The sequence below is a fragment of the Geotrypetes seraphini genome, chromosome 14 (genome assembly GCF_902459505.1).
Source record: "Geotrypetes seraphini chromosome 14, aGeoSer1.1, whole genome shotgun sequence".
Taxonomy (NCBI): domain Eukaryota; kingdom Metazoa; phylum Chordata; class Amphibia; order Gymnophiona; family Dermophiidae; genus Geotrypetes; species Geotrypetes seraphini.
This window is the reverse complement of record NC_047097.1, coordinates 57,448,815-57,471,315: the sequence shown is the minus strand read 5'-3', so window position 1 is coordinate 57,471,315 and position 22,501 is coordinate 57,448,815. Positions and strand designations below refer to the sequence as shown.

Below are 22,501 nucleotides of genomic sequence, written 5' to 3'. Positions count from 1 at the left end.
TGTTGGTTTGTAATAACTCAAAATAGAGTATTTCTACAGGTCATATGGCATGTACAGTAGCTGGAAGAAGCAGAAAAAGCATCCGTGATACATTTTGCATAAAATTGATCTATTTTCTATTGTTTGTGATGTTGTGGTGTGAACTGCGACCTATTAGTGGTTTTCATGCCCATAATCTTGTATACACTGTGTCGACTTCACTAACGATCTGTCTGTGTTTGTGTATTTGCATAGAAATCTATATAACTAAAGCTTTCGTTGCAATTGAATTGTGTGTGTATGTGTATCAGCTTTTATCTATCTGTACACAGAAAAATGTACATATTTATACACAATTATAGAAGTCAGACATAAAATTATCCATAATCAGATGCAAAATATATGCTACATAAAAATTTGTACTTAATGTATACATACTGATGTTAACACTTAATTTTTATTTATTTATTTGGGATTTAATGTTATTTTTTTTGGTACACATATAGTAGTCCATATATATATTTACACATACCTCTTTTCATACATACCTCAATAAAAATTGTGCTTGTATTGAAACACAGACACAGATGTGTGTTTAACATAGGCTTCTGCATGTTTTTTTAAACTTTGTATATAAATATATATATATATATATATTATACATACTCTACATTCATATATACATGTTTAGTCTAAAAGGCGCACATCTATACACATAGGAGGGGCCGTTGAAAAGTTATCAGCCCAACCAAAAGAATGATGTGGAGCCATGAAACTTACAAGTTATTCCACACTTTTCTTGACGCTTTTCGTTTCAATGATATGAAATGAAACGAGAAGTGTCACGAAAAGTGTGGAATAACTTGTGAATTTCATGGCTCCACATCATTCTTTTGGTTGGGCTGAAAACTTTTCCGCGGCCCTGCGTAGATATACAGGGGCCGCTGAAAAGTTCTCAGCCCAACCAACAAAGTTGGGGCACTCTCCATTGAAGGCTAAGTAATTGTCCACTTTTTTTTGTTCCATTGGAAAAATACAGAACGAAAAAAAGTGGAAAATCGCTGTATAGCCCTCTATGGAGACTTCCAACTTGGTTGGGCTGGGAACTTTTCAGCGGCCCCTCTACATCCATGAAGGATACATAATGCTGCTAATATAATCAAAGACTTATTTCTAATTTTTACTTTCTGATTGTAAGCCTAACTAGACTAACTTACAAGAGGGAAACCAGCATAAATTATACAAACCTCTCCTTTAACTATTGAGACATAACAGTAAAACTAAGCTATTCTTATTTAGGGTATACTTTCTATAAATTACATATACACTAAAACTTAACCCTTGGTCTACCAAATATTTAGCTTAAGGATGATAGTAACATATATAATAAATTTATGCTTGCTTGCATAGGCAGCGGAATAAGCCCAACTCAGGATCAACAACTGGAAATTATGGGCACAGGACCAGGGATTTGTTTGTTTGGCCCCTCTATCCAAAATGTTTGACTTGACTTGGTACCTTTGAAGGAGTATATTTTTACGTGACAGCAAATATTTCAGAATGCTTCTTGACAACGTGGTATGAAGGAGAGCGAAGTTATGGCAATCTACATAGGCAAATAATGGGGAAGGGCCAAATTGGCACTTTTAAAAAGATATTCCAAAGAACTCTATCCCTATAAGTTATTGTACAAGATAAGGGTTCAATCCCAGCAACATACTGTATGTACTTAATGAAAGGTATCAGCAAACACAGAAATGGCATAGATAGATAGAAGAGCTCGTTTGCGATCTATCATGGTTCGCCTCTACTCTCGGCCTGACTATTAGCGAAGTGGTGACCCCCCCATTCTTCTTAGTCCCTTTCTCTTTTATTGCATGGTGTAAGGCTAGCTCGGGAGTTATGGACAGGTGTAATCAGTTATTTGCTTTGGTCTGAGGGCAAGAGCAACACAACCCAGTGATTCAGGGAACAACCTGCAATCGTAACTAAGGCCACAAAGATTAGTTTAGGTACGTATTAGGAAGAAAGAAATTATATTGTAGTTTCAATTGATCTCTATCTTTCATCGTCAAAAATGAATCCCTTCTAAAAGGCAATGTAGTCTTGGAAAAGTCAGAATTTTTTAAAAGTTGGCTTTCTCCCCTAACCGTTGCCCCTTTTTACCTGAAAGGCGAATTTTATGGTTTCGTGGAATTGTGTTTGTTTTTTAATTTATCTTTATTCATTTTAAAACTTTCAATAAGTGTGATACAGTATACAATCAATTTACATTTCACATCACTTAGAGCTCTTACATTATTCCTTCAAAACAAATACCCCCCTCCCCTCCCATCAGTTTCCCACTCAATAGAATCGTTTTTTGTTTTTTTTTAAATCATTTTTTTAATCCTGATTTTTTTTTATTATTATTTGTCAAGCAAATTGGGCAGTATGAAATTAGACGAAAGTCTAAGTCAGGAGCTGTAATCTTACTGAATTAAATGTCCAGAACATTACAATATTTACAGGCAGAGGCGATTCTTCTCTGATTTTGCATCGATCGTATTAGCTGGGCTCGATTAGTAAATAAAAATCGCTTAGCAGAGCAGCAGGCTAGAGGAAAAAGTGAGGTGTCAGAAAAGTCTGGACAAAAAAAGACAGAGGTGGAGAATTAGTAAACCAAGATATCAAATCTTCCTCCCTGGTCTCCTTCCTTGTGGCTCTCCCTTGCATTCATCTTTCCCCCCCCCCCCCCCTCTCCTGTGTCTGTTTCCTCATTTGCCTCTCTGCTTCTGATAAAGAAAAAAGAAAGCGAGGGCCCGACTCCAGAGACCTCCCAGCCCCTCCTGCTCACTAGGATCGGCGGGACATGTCTCGCTAAGGACCTGCCCACCCCTTCCCATTCGCTCCTCGCACACCTTGAATGACCCACTTCCTCACAGTCCCGTAAAGGAGACCTGAAACGTGACTCCAGAAGATCTCATTCTCCCCCTCCGACGCAAGATCCTAAGCTTCAGGGGAGGAAAGCCTCGAAGCTCCCGTGGTGCACACACTAGTGCAAACACCCATCGGTTTCAGGAAACCCTCTACCCCCCCCAGGCCACGCCTCCAGTCACTATCGCTCCTCCGCCTCTCCCCCTCAGCCAATCGCCTCCGGAAGCCCCTTTTCTTCGAGCGAGTGACGTCGCCCGCTTCCTCGGTGCCTTGCGCGCTGACGTCATGCTGCGTTCGGGCCAGTGCACCCTGTGCCTCGCTACTGCAGAGTGGAATTGTTAGCGAGCAGAGTCGAAGTGGGACCTACAGGCTGTTTCTGCATCAAACATTGCAACCCAGCTCTCTGCATGGTGGAGATAAGCTTTCAGTATCCTTTTCTGGGTGCCATGGGGGATCATTCCAAAAGTAAGTCTTCTAGTATCAAATATGACCTACTTTGTACAGTTATTCAGTTAGTTCTGCAAGTGGCTAACATGGTTTTTGTTTGTTACCATATTTTACTATTGATTTGAATTATTATTTAGATCATTGTTTCCCCTAAGTGGCACTTAAGTTATTTTGGACTACCTGATTTAAATTCTACACTAAAATTTAAATGTTTGATTTTGTTTTGGGATTTTTCTTTGCTTGCTTTTCCTAAGACCATGTGCCATTTTGATATGAAGGGGGGAAACCCACCTATTAAAAATATGTTGGCAAACAAAGAAAAAAAACAACCCCGAGCAATGAAATAACAGGATAACTTCCACTTTATTTAAATTTGTACACCGTACATTAGTTAATTTGCAACCTCCCGGTATCTAATCTTTTCGTCTTCAGTATGCAAATGTCATTTTCCCTAGTCAAACCGGCCAAGAAGTGATAGTAAAAGTCCAGTGAATCTCTTCCAACTCCAACCTTGCATTCTAGTTTTTGTCCTATGGGGAAGAAGTACCCTGGTTGCAGAGAGTTCGGCTGGTTGTGGTGGGCCTTGGGGGAGGCAGTTGCATGTAGAGGATGCAGGGAGGCTGTGCTCCATGCAGTGTGTTGATGTCTTTGCTCCTCTCCCCTGCTAGAGAAGCCGGGACTTTCCATGTGTGTAGGCTGTGGCAGTCAGATCCATGACCAGTACATCCTGAAGGTCTCCCCGGACCTGGAGTGGCATGCCGCATGTCTCAAATGCGCTGAATGCAGTCAGTACCTGGATGAAACGTGCACTTGTTTTGTGAGAGATGGCAAGACTTACTGTAAAAGGGATTATATCAGGTGAATCATAAACTCTTTCAGATTGACAAAAATTCCCTAACAGATAGTTACCTAGACAGAATATGTTTAGTGAATTCACTGTTTCAAAATAATCCGAACAATCCAAAAGATTTCAGAATTAAAAAAGAAAGTGCAGGAGGGATCTGAAACTTAGCATAACTTTACTTTTTATTTCTGAAATTATTTCTTTTTCCTAGAAAAGTTTCTGAAGTCCCCTTCTCCCTTTCGTGCCTGCGGATTTATACTTGAAAAACTAAGCCCTTTTAAAAAAAAAAAATAATAAATATTCTGCTGGATGTTTCCTCCTCCCTCCCAAAGTGTTTATGTTTTTCCAGGGAAGCTCGGTCATTTCAGGCTAAGAACAGTAAATGTACTTACCTTTGGTTTCTCTTTCCTCCCCCCCCCCCCACCTCCTTTTTGCTCAGGTTATTCGGTATAAAATGTACGAAGTGCAAAATGGCATTCAGCAGCAGTGATTTGGTGATGAGAGCACGGGACAGCGTGTACCATATAGAATGCTTTCGGTGCTCGGTGTGCACGAGGCAGCTCTTGCCTGGGGACGAGTTCTCTCTGCGGGATCACGAGTTGCTCTGCCGGGCTGATCACAGCCTCCTGCTGGACAGGAGTTCTGCCGAGAGCCCTCTCAGCCCTGGTCACATCCAGAGCACCAGAGGCTTGCACCTGTCAGGTAAGGCCCACATGTATTCTGGTGGGTGGCTGCACGGAAATAATCTGTTCATTTTGTCCAATTTCCCTGCTATTGAATCTAATGCAATCTCTCATGTATAACTATGCAATATTTGACCACATGGATATACTAGAACTGTATATCAGCTTTGATCAGTGATTTGAATTTTGTGCACAGTATGTTAGCTCATCAGTAATTGGCAAATTGAGCTTTTCTATCCCAATGTAGCAGGAAGAGATGATTGAGCACTTCTCTGGGTTTCCTGGAGGGTTTAGTAGTCGGTTTAGAATGCATACCTGGGACTTTGCTGCTCAGGCGTTCTGGCCCTGGCTGCATAGCATTGCACTTTATTGGCATACCTGGAGGTTTCTTAACGTCTTCCAACCCTAGCTGACATTTTGTCTGAAGTGAGAAAATAATTTGTTGATACGTACCCAGTAACCGTAGGGATCCATACAACTTCCAAATTATTAATTTTTTTTAAAAATCGTTTATTATTTAGTGAACATTAGAGAACATCCGGCTAGGAGTTTTGAGCCTCTAAATATAAACAAAGGAACGAATATATCTTATTGGATTGGGTATACATGTTTTTTTTAAATAAGTAAATTAAATAATTTTATATACAAGCCCGTCTGCTTTCGTACAAGCTGGAATTCATGTACTTGTTTTTCGAGCTGGCAAATTGATGTGCAAATAGATTTTGTTAAAAGCTATTTATTTATTTATTTTTTTTATAATGTAAAGTGTGTAATGGGACAATTTGAAGCTTTTCCGAGTTCAGACTGGTCCAAACTATGGAAACCGAAACAGTTCAAGACAGCTCACGTTCGAGACTAATCCAGCTTTGTTTTTTAAGCCGAGCGTGCCAGACGTAGAGAGCTGGAATCAAAAGCACCGTTTGAGGCTTTCAGGCCCTCTGCGCTTCTCTGAGAAAAGAGAGAACAGCGAAAGGCGGAATAAACAGAGAGCCTCCTAAAGGGCAGGAAAGCACTACAACGTGTTTATAGTGCTTGGGGTTGCAATGTTTTGTGTCAATCTAGGAGGGAAAAGACAAGTTCTGATTCCAGTGTTGATTTTTCAGTCCCCTATCATTTTAATTGGGGAAGCTAAATGGTCACCCAAAGTCGCCGATTCTGACAGGCAGGTTCCTCTCTATCTATATCTTTCGGCTCCCCCCACACCCACAAACACACACTTCTCTCTTCCTCTTTCCAAAGTGGCCTTGCTGTCTTTTGTGCCATTACCGTAACTGCTGGAGCAGACTTGGCAAATCCCACGTGCAGGGTTAACCATAATTAGACTAATTTGTAGCATTTTGCAAACTATTCCTTAAATCATATATCCATGGGGGGGGGGGGGGTGGCGAGGAGACCTGGTTCAAATATTCTTCCACAGGGAGATAGCAATTTTATTAAAGACATATTGTTACCTTATATTTTATCCAGAGTTCATCCATTTCTTTGCAGCTGCAGGTCCTGTATCCCTGTGTCTCATTCACAATAGGAGAGTGAGGGGCTTTGCTTTCTAGAGTTTTGCACATAGAAATGGGAACTAACTTTTGACAAAAAAAGTGTTCCTCAAGTTTTGAGGGTTTTTTGTTTGTTTGTTTTTTTAGCCTTTTCATGTATTTTCAAACCTTTTAATGAAACTTCCTGAAAAAATCAGGAAAGGCGCAATTCAGATGTTTCAACATATAAATGATCACTTTCAGTTGTTCAACACAGTATTAAAAATATTTTTATGAGATCCTGTAGTGAAACCAAAAGATACAACGCTTGAAATAGACATTATTTTTTTTAAAAATGGATTTGGGTTGAAAATGTATATTTTAAATATAATCTAATTTCTGTTAAATTTTTAGCAAAACAGTTCCAGTGAAAGGGAAAATAACATTTAAAAATCTGTGGAGGTGGTTTCCTGAACAAACCTTTTTTTGTTGTTAAGAAAATATATTGAAACAATACCGTATTTTGTATACTCAGCTATACCATTCTACAACCAAATTATTAGTCTGTTAATTTTTACATAAGCATACTCTGGTCTATGTAGACTTTTCTTGACACTTATAGTTTCGATTACACGAAATGAAACGAAAAGTGTGGAATAACTTGTACGTTTCATGGCTCCGCATCATTCTCTTCTTGGCTGGGCTGAGAACTTTGCAGCGGCCCCTCTCTAGTACTCACATTTATCATGCAAGACTTTATTTTGAATTTTTTTGTCACTGTAGGCATAAAATAGGAGAAATCTCCTTTAAAAAAGAAGGTGGGGGCTCTTCTTATTTCAGTAGCATCCTCTTAGGTATTTTCATTCCTCTGGATGGCACCAAATCTTCCTCCCCGTGAGCAATACTATATTCCTATACTGTAACAGCAAAAAAAAAAAAAAATCAAGATTAAGGTGTGGAGTGGAGTGGAGTGACTTGGCACCACCTTACAATGAACATAGCATGAGAGGAGCTCCTTCCTACTTCATTAAAGGATGAAATGCCTCTGCTCTGTCATTTGGCGGGTGAACTGACTTCAGCATCCGGCTATCATACTAGAACTGTGCTCTGTCTCCCCACAAGAAGTCTCTAGATTTCACACAAACTAAGGCACGGCTTTCTAAAGTCAGAGCCGGGGTTTTTTTTTTCTCCTTGTTGTCTTTATGTGTTAAAAAAATTAAAGAGTAGTTGGGGACGTAGTGTCCATGGTCACTGCTGACGGCTGCGATTGGTGCTTCTTTCCCGTTGCAGACTCGGCGAGCGGCCGCCAATCCTCCCTCAGGCCTCACATCCACAAGCAAAGTGAGAAGACCACGCGGGTGCGGACGGTGCTAAACGAGAAGCAGCTCCACACGCTGCGCACCTGCTACGCGGCCAATCCGCGGCCCGACGCGCTCATGAAGGAGCAGCTGGTGGAGATGACCGGCCTCAGCCCCAGGGTTATTCGCGTCTGGTTCCAGAACAAGCGCTGTAAAGACAAGAAGAAATCCATACTTATGAAGCAGCTCCAACAACAACAGCAGCACGACAAGACTGTAAGGCCATGACCCCGGTCCCGGTCCCGGCCCTCCCCCCCCCCATCCCCTCCCCCCGTCAGCTACTTTAACAGGCATGAAGTTTCTGAAAGTCATGGGAGCCAGGGTCCGAAGAGAGCCACCACAGCTCAGTGGCAAGGAGCCAAATGCAAATGATTTACCTTCCTATGATATTGCTATGCTACAATGTAGCGGCCCAGTGATATAAATCAAAGTACTGGGTTAGCCCAAGATAAAATATACCAAACTGTAGAAGAGGACTCTATAATAGAGTGGGGAAGAATACAGGTTTATGTATACATGGCCCAAAATTGGAATATATGCGTGTCAAGGGTATGCCCCCTGTACAACTTTTTATCCCTTACATGCCTGGGACTATTCCATATACATGAGAAACGCAATGGGTCTCACTTTAAGAAAAAAACAAACAAACAAAAAACCCACACGTCATCCAATCATCATAATATATTTTGAAGACAAAAACATAAACTTCTACTGATTTGGATAAAAGAAATCAGTTTTGGAAAGAACTAAAAGAACCTCTTAGAGGGTTTTACAGGGAGGGGGCAGTGTTTCTAGGAAAGACAAATATGGTTAGACAAACGGGCTTTATATTGAACAGTGAATTTAATTTTCTAGTCTTGATTTGGCACAGATAATGTTATGAAAAATTAGCTCAAATTATGAGCTACTGGCAATATTAAGGCAACTTCTGGTAATCTGTGTGTCAGGCTGAGGATATCGTTATACTTTTTATAAACTGAAAAGCAATAGGGAATTGGTAAAAGGACAAAAGTGGCTTGTAAGATTTTAGTGAAAGAAATGAAGTCTACCTGTAACTGAATCTAGAGAGGATGCCGGGGGACCAGTGCAGAGGCTCTGAGCCTTGAAGATAGGATGAGAATAGTCTGTTTATTATCCGAAACTGAAATCGCAGGACAGAAAAGGAGCAACACTCCCGTCATGCGCCTAAAGCCCCAAAGTTACAGTAAAGCATTCTTACAGACACTATAAATAAGCACTTCATGTTAATCTCGTTATTGATATTGTTAATTAATTTTTGTATCAAAGAAACGGCTCTAGCTCCTCAATACACGTCTGTATATAAATACGTGCATGGCTTTATGTATGTGATGCATTTATGAATATAATGAAGAGGTAAATCATTTGAATCAGTTAAAGATTTAGATCAGAAGTTTGCTTCTATATTCAAGGTCAGTTTTAGAGAGTGCTTGGTCTTTAAATCTGAGGTAGTGGCTGCCCCCACAAAAAAAAAAAAAAAATCAAAAGTGGCTACTTCTCGGAAATAGTGGTAAAGTCTATTAACACTCTTCTCACCATTAAATATCATTACTAGTAACTGTGGCAATAGGGTGTCTGGCCACAGGATCCTGTGTTATGTGATTTTCTCTTTCTGTCCAGAGCTTGCAAGGTCTGACGGGGACCCCCCTGGTGGCCGGGAGTCCCATCCGCCATGACAGCTCAGTGCAGGGCAGTGCTGTGGAGGTTCAGACTTACCAGCCACCTTGGAAAGCGCTCAGTGAGTTCGCCCTGCAGAGTGATTTGGAGCAGCCCGCCTTCCAGCAGCTGGTAAGAGGCAGCTTCGGCCTCTGCCCCCTCCCCCCCCCAAAAAAAAAAAAATCTCCCAGTCTCTAAGCTTAGCTCCCACTCCTTTTAGTCTCCCTGATCCTACCTCCCCCATCTCCCGAGATCCTTTCTCCAAATTTTTCTCATCATCCTACCTCCAAGTCTCATTTTTTTCAGAATCACTCTAATAACAGGAAGAGTCATATAAATGAACCTTTGAGATTGGATTCAAAATGGGATAGTTGGTTTTCAATTAAGGGTCACTTTTATCAATAGTCAAGTGATTCTACAGCACAATGGAGGTTCTCAGGGATTTCTCCTGAAAGAGCTGTCATTTCAGGAAAGAAAATATATTTTTTGAAAACATCATTGTATTAAGAACGCTATTATCTACAGTACTTGCATTCTGAGAATGCTCCACAGAAACCAAATGAAAATGAAATGCAATTAAAAACGAATAATCGCAAAGACCAAGCCCAAATCATAAAATATCTTACCGACTGCTATTGTTAATGTACAAATGTGATTATTATGCTTATGTGAATGATCAAAAATGAATCCTATTTGATATTTTAATATAGTGGTCAAGTGAGAAGGAGGCGTTATTGTGCATAATTAAATGCTAATTTGCTTGCTTTCCGAGAGGGAATGTATGATATATGGGTGTCCCTTACATCAGGGAGTGATATATGTGAGCTAGCATAGCTCATTTGCCGCTGGAGCACTGCCTAGTTCGAGTGAACTTTCAGAACGGGGCAAATTTGCCCGGCTGTAATGTAATAGCTTTAGAACATCCTATTCGGTGACTGGAGAATCCCGCGGAGTGAGAAACTCCTCTGGTATGGTCTTATGCAACATGGGGTCAGAAGGATTGTGGCCACAGGATCAGGTCGGATCAGAACACTTCCGCTCTGAAATAAACATCTGGTGTCAGCCGCAGTGTTCCCTTCCTTTACACAAAAGGGCATAGACTGGTATAAGGATGAAAAAAACATTTGTAATAAAGCCGATATGTGGCTTGTTTTGTGCAGTTTGCAGTAAATTGGAAAATCTCCTTTTGATTATCGAGTCGAGCCACTGAATCAGTCTCCTTTAGCTGAAGAACAGGAAAAACATCTGTGTTGATTGCACGAAAGTGTATTTTTTTTTCTCTAATGATTAATTGTAGGATTGAGATATTTACACATTTCTCCTTTTATGATCTCAGGTCTCGTTTTCTGAATCTGGCTCCTTGGGTAATTCCTCGGGCAGTGATGTGACCTCTCTGTCCTCCCAGTTACCCGACACTCCCAACAGCATGGTACCTAGCCCTGTGGAAACGTGAGAACGTGGGTCCCAAGCCCACCCAGGATTGGAACTCAGCATGTTCACTTCCCTCTTGTCCTGTCCTGCATGTCACCCATCATGCCCAGAGTCTGTAGCCCTCTCCAGAGCTCCAGCAAAAAAAGGCACTCTTTCCTCACAAGTTATCTTGGGTGCCAAATATACAAATGATCTGGACTGCTCACTTCAGAATGGAGAAAACCCTTTGCTGTGGATACAATTTTTTTTCAAAGCAAACATGGAGAAACTATAATTAGTCCCAAGTCACTCATAAGACAATGTATGCATTCACGATTTCTGGGCCTGCCTAAGACTGGTTGAGAATCAGTAACTCATCTCGATTCAGAGTTCTTCTTTGAATGGCATTTTTTGCCCTGAAACCATTTTTTGTCATTATGATGACGTCAGAGAATCCTGTCCTTTCCTTTGTTTATAATGCGCATGATTGCTGGAAAAATATATGGAAATTCTGAGACATTTTGTTGTTGTTGAAAATGTTTTTAAATTATGGATGGAGGACAGATTGCTTGAGCCTTTAAAGAACAAAAGTAAGTTATTGTTATTTATTGTCATGCAAACATCAGTTCATAATGGGATTGATATTTGATCTTAATAAAATAAATTTTATGAAGAATTTGTGTTTGTACATTCGTGAACTCGACCCTAAAATGTTAATATAATTCCTAGATAGGTCCTGAATCTATTGCATGGGGGTAAAAGGTTTTAGTATTAAACTAATATAAAAGCATTAATACACTATAGTAAAAATACAAGAGGTAAATACTTGTGCACTCATAATATGCAAATAATTCTCAAAATATGTTGCATTAATTCAGCTGGGCTTTGATTTTGGAATACAGTTTACTGAGTAGCTGTTCTTTGTTTGTACAGGCTCTAATACAGTGTGCCTGTGTGTTTATTATTGACCATAAATGATCAATAATTATGATCATTATGATAATTATTACGGTATGCAGTCTGAATCTATTAAATCTCAGCTTTAGATACAAACAACAGTACAGACTTTGTTTTTAAGACCTAGTATTAATATTTCAGTACATTAACAAAGGGGCAGCCAGGCAGCATAGAGTTAAGACTTTTACAGAAACATTAAATAATAAATTGAACGTTGGTAGATCTGCAAGCCAAATGTTTTCACCTGGACTGTTTTCTTTTTCTGGATGTATCTGGATTTTAGTGCAGAATGAAATAGTTACCAAGTGGGGATTTTCTGCAGCTTGAAATGCTTTTTACGATCCAGTCACAGTCTTCATTAATTTTTGAAGTTTACTCGATTAGAGGTTATGGTGATAAATTACTGCCATTTTCATCTAAAATCTGCAGAACCTTTCCAAGTCAGGCTCAGGAGGCTTTTCTCCCAGGGAAGATGCATAAATTAATAATATGCAAGTTTATCAATATAAAATCAGCTGGTACACTTGCCAGCTGTAGACATTCATATGTAATTCATATCTCCGCTCTACGTATTATGGTATGGGCAGCACTAATGCAGTTTTGTATAGATTTGTCAAATACAAATAATAGCGAGAGAGTAAAGAGAGAAGATATGAACTGGTTTAAAATATTGTACAGCAGCTGTTATGGTAGCATGACGTCTGTATTTATCTATAGGAATCTAGGTATTCGTAGGAGTTATAATGTTAGTTTCATGAGAACCAGCTCTGTGAGTGCAGTGGGTACCGACCCCCTCCAGTACTGAGCAAATCCCTTCATTTGTATAGGGGGAGGGGTAAATTGCATCCCTCCTCCCCCATCATTTTGAAGTGTTGGCACCTCTGTTTGTCACCGCTTTTTATTATACAGCGGAATAATGGTATAAACCTCTTTACTGACTAGATTCTAAAATCTAACAGGTTTAGACTCCAGAGGTTTAGAGCTACACGGATAGTGAATGACTATATTAATTAATATCGAATCGGTATCAATCAAAGCTCGGATTATTTGCCTTAGTTACTGAATACAGGCATCTGCCACAATGTGAAAACTCGCAGGTTTTCTGAACATGTTCTGCAGACTATGGTACCGTTAAGGGTAATGCTATCATGTATTTAATAACTTGTTATTATTCCTATTATCAGCCTAGTTTGCTGTAACTAATATGCCTGGAAAGGGTTATTATTTTCTGAGAAAGAAGGGCCTAGGGGTTTTGAATTTCATTCTTCCTCTCTCTCTCTCTCTCTTTCTGACAGGCAGCCTTTCTAATCAAATAACAACAGACCTGGCAAAAATGATCACGCTATGAAAGAGGATCTATCTTAAAAAAATAAAATAAAATAAAGTTGCAAAGCAAGATGCATTAGCAATGCAGTAAAGCAAAAGATTTTCAAAGAGATCTTTCTCACGATTTAACAGTGGTCTCTAAAACGTAGTTATCTTTATACAGAATTTTCTTTAGCCAAGCAGTGTAAAGCAGTTTCGATGACCTGGACACGTCACTCTTCAGCAAGGTTTTAAACTTACGAGTCAGGCCTGGGATTATACCAGGACCCAAATCGGCCTGAGATTGGGGTAAATCCGGGTTGCTCCAAGAAAACCAAGTGTGGCTTCAAAATTAGTTGCCTGCCGGACCTGTAAGTGTTTCCAAAGGTCTGGAATTGAAGATCTGAAAAGCGAAAGGATTATTATTATTATATATAATGCTTTGAATATCCTCATGTCCACGTGACCCATGCAATATGATAGACCTCCGGCTGTGAACTATTCATAATATTAATACAGTCACATATTTATTGGCTAGTATTTCTCCGGGCAATTTCTTATATTATCAGAAGAATAAGAAAACCTTCCCCTTTAGGTTTCCTCACTTCAGTGACAGAGAGCTGAGGGCACCGAATCCCGCCGTATATCGGGAGCTGGGTTTGCTGTATAACGCTCACTTCCCTCTCTCCAGGCTTCTGCTGGTCCGAGGGAGGTGCTCTTGTCCCCCGAGTGGATTTGCGATGTGATCAATCCAGTTCCATTTATTAATTCTCGAGTCTAGACAGAGGCAAAGGCTCGGCGGCTTCTTATCTCTCTTCGGCATCACCTTCCAAACTCGACCCTGAATGAATGAAGCCACAACAAGCCGAGTCCCTGGACCTGGGCATGAAAGAAGCTGCAGCTCTGAGAACCAGTCTGGCGTGTCCTGCGTTTATTTTCTTTCCAAAGGGGGACTTTTTCTAGATGGAGGGGAGGGGGGGGAGAAATGGCCTCTGGATATCCATTGCCCAGGTTACCTGGTGTGACATTTCAAACCCAACAACTTGCTTTTCGAAAACTGACTTTGTGATCGCAGGAAATAACTGAAAGATACTGAATCTACAATAGGCCTCAAGGCAAGTGGAGAAATCTAAGAAGACTCTCGGCATATTTTTTTTTTTTTTTTTCAATCCACAAATATTTAACCCTTTTGGAACCCCCGTGACAGCTCTTCCCTTTTAACCGGCATAACTTGAGCTGCCGAAGGGAGGATGAAGAAAAGAAAATTCTAGGTTTCATCAAGTTCCCTAATTACTGTTCAAGTGGAAAAGAATATCTACCTTTTAAAATAATAATTGCTCCATCTTTCAGCCACAACATGGATTTGTTAAATGGAAGCTCAATTTATTTTGCCTTTTAATTATCAAGGAAGCGATAATTGCATAATTCCAAGAGTAGTTTCAGCAGTTCCTTGGAGCAGCAGAGAGGACAAGTTTGTTTTTAGTTCCTGAAAGTCAAAGGAAACATGGCTAACAAGAGTTAAAGAAGCCATTCCCTCTAGTCCAGGGGTGTCAAAGTCCCTCCTCGAGGGCCGCAATCCAGACGGGTTTTCAGGATTTCCCCAATGAATATGCATGAGATCTATTTGCATGCACTGCTTTCATTGTATGCTTAGAGATCTCATGCATATTCATTGGGGAAATCCTGAAAACCCGACTGGATTGCGGCCCTCGAGGAGAGACTTTGACCCCCTACTCTAGTCCCTTTTTTAGGATTTCGGAAATGGTGTAAGCACGCTGGGAGATAAGAGAGTAGACGCAGGGTTAATGAAATCCAGGTTTCCAGGCACGAGCTTAAATGAGCTTCCTAGTTTAAATCTATCTAGGTCCTCCTGCCTCACTATCTGAACCTTCAGATCTAAGTAAACCTGTTTCATGTGGAATCTGAAACTGTATTTTAGGATTCAGTAGCAGAAATGCACAGAATACCTTGTTTTTGGCCGTGGTTACATGGCTCTGAAATTTCCCAGGAGCAAATTCTAGATTAACTTTAAGACCAGGCATATGTATTTGAGCAAACGTTACACCAATTCAGGTCTCAAGTATTATGCATTATTCCTGTGTTACCAGAACGCTTCATCCGGTCCATGGAACATGTTCTTAAAAGAGGAAAATTATTTCATTATGTGGTAAAACGTAAAGTTCTAAAAATTAAAATTGAAAGACAGTGCATTCTAAAGTACCTTTGGGAAACCATAATGCTTCTATCACTATGTACAGTTAAAATAACAGTGATACTAAACCTCTGGAGCAGGGTTTCTCAACTCGGTCCTAGAGTCCCCCCTTGCCAGTCAGGTTTTCAAGATACCCACAATGAATATGCATGAGAGAAATTTGCATATCATGGAGGCAGTGTGTGCAAATCAAGTTTATGCAAATTCAATGTGGATATCCTGAAAACCTGACTGGCAAAGGGGTGGGGGGGCTCCAGGATCGAGTTGAGAAACCCTGCTCTAGAACAGCCCGCACAGTCCTTGGGAATCCACAATGAATATGCATGAGCAAAATTTACATACTATGGAGACGGTGGCGTAGTGAGGGTGAGAAGCGGCCGGGGTGATGGTGCCCCTCCCCGCTCCTTCCCTGCCACGCGCAGAGGCACCCCTTTAATTTCCCCGGCGCAAACAGCATAGTCGACTTGCTGCCCACATTGGCTCTCCCACTGATGCCATTTCTTAGATGCGGGATCCAGACAGTGACATCAGAAGGCGGGCCGGGGGAGGAGTGGGGAGGAACAGGGAGGCAGAGAGGAGGAGAGGTGCTGACAACCCACCAAGACGGTGCCTGGGGTGGTCTGCCCCCCACCCCCCTTCTACGCCACTGTATGGAGACAGTGTATGCAAATCTATCTCCTATATATTCAGTGTAGATATTCTGAAAACCTGATGGGACTAGATGTGCCTCAAGGATCGGTTGAGAAGCACTGGGTTAAAGGAGTGCGAAAATTACATTTAGTTTAGTTATATTCCACCACAAATAACATGGTGGCTGTCAGTCAGGACCCTCAGCTTGCTCTCCACCCTCTCCCGGTGACATGGCATCACCGGGGCGGATCATGGAAATGCCCATCCGGGTTGGAGGATGTAGGAGAGGGGGAAAAGTCACCAAGTCATGGTGGGGAAAAGCAACTGGGGAGGAGAACTGGCCCTCCTCGGCACCAACAGCAGAACTGTTTCTGGAGCCTCCCAACCTCCGGGAACTGGCATCACGAGCATTGCGAGCCATGGAAATTCAGCAGATCTCAGCCGGCAGAGGAGAGCTGCGTGAAAAGAGCTAGTGCAGTCTGCTGGCCTGATAGGCCCCCACTTTATCCCTCGAGCGGCGCTACCTAGGTGGATACCAAAGAAAAAATATAAATAATATCTTTCACATAAAATATAAAACAAAACAAAAGTTCCCAAAAACCACAGCTGCTTCAATGTTCCCAATCTGTTCTGCTACCTACATAAATTTATTCCCAACCCACTCTCCTGATAGTCTCCAAACACTTCACAGAACAAGTTTTAAATATTTTTTTAATAAACAGCCAAACAGAATAGGGAACCCAGGGTAAACTTCATCTCTCCCCCCTGATAACTCCTTCAGATCTTGGGTAAGTCTCCTCATCCTGTATCACCTCTGCTACGAAACTTAGGGCTCCTTTTACGAAGCTGCGATAGCACCTTTTTAGTGCGCGCTAATCCCTGCGCCAGCCGAAAAACTACTGCCTGCTCAAGAGGAGGTGGTAACGGCTAGTGCGGCCGGCAAATGAGCGCGCGCTGTTACGCACGTTAAACCGCTAACGCGGCTTCGTAAAAGGAGCCCCTAGGCTCAGACGCTCCAAACCTAATGCCAGTGCTAGGAACCGGGAGTACTGGACCTACAAAACCCTACTGCTGATGTGCTAATCTGAGCACTGAAGATCGGTACAAATTGTATTTAAACGCACTGAAATGGATCCAAATCAGGTGATTATGGATTCATTCTGAATGCTCAGAAGACAACAAGTTTATTGCTGGCTTTAATGCCAAAAACCTACTGCCAGGTTGGGGATAGCAATCGGGTTTGAGGAGAGGATTTCTTTTGCATTGTTCACATGAAATTGCTAATTTTGGCTTCTTTTTGAAAGGCGAAAGAAGTCCGTGCAGCCTGTAGCGTTGATGGCGAGAAAAAAAAAAAAAGTCTATGAGGGGAGAGATAGGGAGGAGATGGTGGGAAGGGTAATGAGAGATGGGAATAGTGGAAAAGAAAGAGGAGATGGTACACATGGATGGAGGTGGAGGCGAAGGGCAGAGAGAGGGGGAAGTGGTGCGTGTGGATAGATGGGAAGGCAAGACACGGAACAGTAGATAGATCTGAGAAGGAAGCAGAAAAATTGAAGAAAGTTGACTATTAAAAGTTAATGCCAAAGACGGATGTAGGGTAGAAAGTGAAGAAGGAGAGAAAAACAAATGGATAAGAAGACCCTGGACCCCTCCCTCCCTTCACTAAACCGTGATAGCGGTTATTAGCGCAGGGAGCCCCGCTGAATGCTCCGCACTGCTCCCGACGCTCATAGGAACTCTATGAGCATCAGGAGCAGCGTGGCTCCCTGCGCTAATAACCGCTATCACGGTTTAGTAAAAGTGTGTGTGGGGGAGGGGGGGGACAGTTAAGAACACAAACAGAAGGAAGTTCAACCAGAGCCTGGGAAAAGACGATTAGAAAAAATAAAATCACCAGACAACAAAAGGTAGGAAAAATGATTTTATTTTCAATTTAGTGATTGAAATATGGTGGTTTTGAGAATTTACATCTGCTGTCTATATTTTGTACTAGTCAGGTTGAAATGCATTTGTTTCCATTTCTCCAGTGTTGTACTGTATGCAGAGCCTGGCATCTTAGGGTTTTGTATGTGTATATTAGGATGTTTAATTTGTGGTCCTGTATTTGCATAGCATTTATCTGTGTGACCAAGGTAGGAACATATTTGTCGGCTTTCCTTCACACCTTTTGGATTCAAAATGGCCCTTGCTTAAAAATGAGTGAAGAGTACTGCATTATCTGCTCCTCTCCATGAGATCTCACGTGCCTGTCCCATGCTTTCTTGAATTCAGTCTTTGGCTCCACCACCTCTACCAAGAGACTGTTCCATACATCTACCACCCTTTCTGAAAAAAAAATTATTTCCTTAGATAACTCCTGAGTCTGTCACCTTTTAACTTCATCCTATGCCTTCTCATTCTGGAGCTTTCTTTCAAATTAAAGAGATTTGCCTCTTGCACATCTCATATGCCTCAAACATCTCTATCAGATGTCCCCCTCTCCCACCTTTCCTCCAAAGCACGTACATATTGAGATCTTTCAATCTGTTCCCTTACGCCTTATGATGAAGATCATCAAACATTTTAGTAGCCTTCTGCTGGACTGACTCCATCTTGATTATATCTTGCCTGTTTTGCCTGGCGCATGTGCACATGAGCTTCCTGGTAAGCACGTGCATCACTCATGCTCCTCCCCCTTGCTTTCACTTCACGAGCATGAATACCATTTGCGTTCCATTTGCTTTGGGCATTTGGGGGGGGGCTAGTTTTCAGTGCCATTCTTGCACTATGGGCTGTGGGAGTTTTGAGCATCAGGCTCTCTTGTAAGCTTTCTGGAGCAGGGAAAATACCTGTGGTACCTGAATGAAACTAAGATTTAGCTGGATCCATACTTTGAATCTGTTTTTTGCAGCTTGTATGAAATTATGCTTGGACAAGCAGATGAGTCCCATAGCTAATGCTATTAATAAAATAAGCATATCAATTCTAGTGCTGAATATGATCAGCTGTGAAAATGGAAACTGAAAAATGGCGGATACCATTATTACTTTTTAGTTTGGCACTTTCTTTTTCTGTTCTCTTGGAATCTCCGGTGAGGTCCTCCAACCCTCTACCTTCTCCTTGGCCTTAGGAGGAGATTCTCCTCCAGCTCTGCTGGGGAAAGAGGTATTCTTGAAGACAGGGGAACTGGAGTGAATTGACCATTTGTGAAGGGACAATGGGAAACATCCCTACAGATTTTCTGCATGAATATAAGCTTCTTATTGTTCCTACTTCAAAGCAGCAAGATTTTACCCCTCTGCAAATTAAATAACTGGCAGTCTTATGCCTATATTGAAATTAAATCCCCAGGACAGGCTACATTAACCGCTGCAGTTATGAAACGCCCAGATTCTGGAGGGGAAAATGGAAGGAAAAGACCCCACAGCCCAACCGGCAAGCTTGAATATGTTATATCTGTTAATCTTATTTATTATAAAGTCTGATATGCTGAACAGCTAGTTGTAATCCTCCTTACTTCAGGAAAAAATCCCCAAAAAAGTCAAGAGGAGCTTGCTTAACATTTATGGGTTAAATGTAGAAACCCACGGGCTTGGAGGTGGTGGGGGGGGGGGGCGGTCTCTTTAGCTCTTCACTTGCAGGGTAGAACCTGCTCTAGAGAAACAGGAGAGCCAGGCTTAAGTCCCCAGAGAAATCTCCCCAAGAAAGAACTTTAAGATTCTGCCTAAACTTCGAGAGGCGTCAGATCTATGTTTGCATAGCCTAAGTGACTTTGGCGCCTATGAGGTCTCCCTCCAGGCCAGCTGATGTCACAATTGTCTTTAAAATGCTTTTTCTGTCTTTTATTCACCTCAAACCTGAAAAAAAGTTCTTTGCGGACTTTGGTGGCAGCCTCACAATCTGTAAGATGATATTGATCCATAATGCAAATGATATCCGGTAATGAGTAGATGTAATTTACATTCCTTTTATGGGGACATTTCTCTGGGGACTCAAACCTGTGTCTCCTGTTTCTCTAGGGCAGGCCATTGACTGGTGTCCACAATCACCTTCCCAATTAGGCTGTGATCGCTAATTTCACTCACAAAGGAAAGCTGAAGGTCTACTGCCAATTATAAATTTATAGCTAATTTTCCCTTGTCTCCTGGTCTTGGAAGAGATGGCAAAATCTACTGTCACTTAGCTGCATAAAAGAATAAAGTTATTATTATTCGCTATCACCGGCACCGGGTTTGCTCCTCATTTCTAGTTTGAACGAATCTTCCTAAAATCTATAGCGTTGGATAATTTAGAACACATTTCTATAAGGAGAGTGCGGAAGTTCCTGAAATCTGCTGGATGAGGGACTTTTGTGTAAACTTGTGATGCTCTGGGCTTTTGCCATTGATTCATTAAAGTGAACCCCCCACACACACACAAAAATCCAGATTAAAGCAAGCTGTGCATTGCTCACCTGGGAGTTAAAGTCTCCCAACCCCTGTAGGAATGTTAAAAAGCTATAAAAAGGTTGAATATAGGAGTTTAAATAAAAACAAATGCCAAATACTCTCCCATTTCAAAGAGCAATTTGAAACCAAGAGAAGATCTAACAGCGCTTTTCTGCCACGGAGAGAAAGGAAAACCATGAATCACAGTGTACCCGGTATACGAGCAGTTCTCATTATCCAAAACAGAGATTTTCATTTTAGCCAAAAAAACTCCAAAAGTTAAGCGCTCATCAGATTTTTGTTGTAACCAATATGTGTCAGGGAAACGACTTGACTATTAGCATATACAGTCAGAAACTTAAGGCTAAAATTTAACAAAAAATATCTTGATTCCATCAGGTTTTCTTTGTGTATATTGACATGCTGCCGGGGGGGGGGAGCTTTTTAGTAATTAGGCTCTTAAAGTGTGCATGCACCATCTGGTTTTCTGCCTTTTTAATTTTAGACGTGAAGTCTATTTGCACTGTAGCTATTTATAGAAAAGACTTACAAATCTGAATATGTAGCTGAATACTGTTTTTCAATTACATAGTTAATTGCACTGCACTTGTAATTTTCTTTCGGGTTAATCACAAAACTGTCTCAATTATTTATCGTTGTCTTCTGACAAATCTCCTACTGGTGGAACTAGAGCAGTGGTTCCCCAGCCCTGTCCTAGAGGACTACCAAGCCAATCGGGTTTTCAGGCTAACCCTAATGAATATGCATGGAGCAGATTTGCATGCCTGTCACTCCCATTATATGCAAAACTCTCTCATGCATATTCATTAAAGCTAGCCTGAAAACCCGATTGGCCTGGTGGTCCTCCAGGACAGGGTTGGGAACCACTGAGCTAGAGGAATTTATTTCTCTAGGACAGGAGTAGGCAATACCGGTCCTCGAGAGCCGGAGCCAGGTCAGGTTTTCAGGATCTCCACAATAAATATGCATGAGATAGATTTGCATCTCAAGGAGGCAGTGCATGCAAATCCATCTCATACATATGCATTGTGGATATCCTGAAAACCTAACCTGGCTCCGGCTCTCGAGGACCGGAATTGTCTACCCCTGCTCTAGAAGAATGGACCTGGCAGATCATTCCCTCTATGTCTAATATTCAAGTAGAAAATGCAGGTGTGAGTGGGAGGATGAATCAGTGCAATTGTGCAACCACAAATTATTGTCAGGCTTTAATTGGGATTCTGTATCCTGAAGATTTTAGTTAACTTCAGGTGCTCTTCCGAGTGGATGCCAGCAAATGAGTCCCCCCTCAGTGGTAGCAAAATCAGAAACTGGATTGTGCTTAAAGCAGCAAATTTTTTCTTTGTGTGTATTCACATATGTTATTGCTGTTGGCAGAGCCGGGGCTGCATGTTTGCTACCTGAAGATTTATGCGCATTTGACGTGTCCCTTGGGTTCAGAGTGCACTCTCGATTCAGGGCGAGTGCACGAGCCCTGGACTCCCTTCAAATACTGTATAACTTTATCCCTTGCCCTGTTTGATAATTGAACTCAAGAATTATGAGCATTCTGATATCACAGTCCTGTAAAAATTAACAATTGGATAAAATACTTTATAGTATAACCAGCTTTACCTCATGCAAAGTTGTCATTTCTTTAATAAGACATTAACTATTTTTTTTCTGCAGCCCTCCAAGTACCGACAAATCCAAAATGTGAATTATCTGAAATTATCAGACGCAATTAAGGAAAGATTTATAAACTATAACCGTTATAGTTTATAAATCTTTCCTTAATTGCTTCTGATCATTTCAGCTGAAAGCAGTGCAACATGCAGAAAGTGAAAAACTATCAAAGTATCAACTGCAAGAGACGAGGTTTTGGACCAACTATTTTGAGGCCCTCGGTATTGTAAAGAATGATTCTTTATGGAAAACTTGTGACTTAAGTGTCCGGACACAAGCACAAGCTGCGCTGCCTCCAATGGGTACCGCACGTTCTGGAACGTTGCCCGCCTCACTGCTGTAACCTCACGCTAGCGCTTTCCTGCATCTGCACGCAATTGCGTACAGACGCAGGAAAGCACTTGCGTGAGGTTACAGCGGCTACTGGACACTTAAGGCACAAGTTTTCCATAAATGATCATTCTTTATAATACCGAGGGCCTCAAAAAAGTACCTGGCGGGCCACATGTGGCCCGTGGGCTGCGA

General features: G+C 41.4%; 1 protein-coding gene across 2 annotated transcripts; it reads left to right on the top strand.

The window, feature by feature from the left end:
• The first annotated feature begins 3,157 nt into the window (after positions 1–3,157).
• On the top strand, positions 3,158–11,447 carry ISL2 (ISL LIM homeobox 2). 2 transcript variants are annotated; one of them, XM_033920854.1, is made up of 6 exons: positions 3,160–3,360; positions 4,011–4,200; positions 4,626–4,888; positions 7,629–7,912; positions 9,335–9,502; positions 10,707–11,447. In XM_033920854.1, the coding sequence occupies exons 1-6, from the start codon at positions 3,303–3,305 to the stop codon at positions 10,821–10,823; spliced, it is 1,080 nt and encodes a 359-aa protein (XP_033776745.1). In that variant the 5' UTR covers positions 3,160–3,302; the 3' UTR covers positions 10,824–11,447. The 2 variants fall into 2 exon arrangements, with proteins under 2 accessions (XP_033776746.1, XP_033776745.1); XM_033920855.1 differs by lacking the exon at positions 9,335–9,502 and having other exon boundaries at positions 3,158–3,360.
• The last annotated feature ends 11,054 nt before the right edge of the window (positions 11,448–22,501 follow it).

Excerpts from the sequence above, each read along its gene's own strand:
- ISL2 (XM_033920854.1), top strand. The coding sequence starts at position 3,303 with ATGGTGGAGATAAGCTTTCAGTATCCTTTTCTGGGTGCCATGGGGGAT. Across the intron at positions 3,361-4,010 it reads CATGGGGGATCATTCCAAAA|AGAAGCCGGGACTTTCCATG; the intron begins GTAAGTCTTCTA and ends CTCCCCTGCTAG. Across the intron at positions 4,201-4,625 it reads TGTAAAAGGGATTATATCAG|GTTATTCGGTATAAAATGTA; the intron begins GTGAATCATAAA and ends CTTTTTGCTCAG.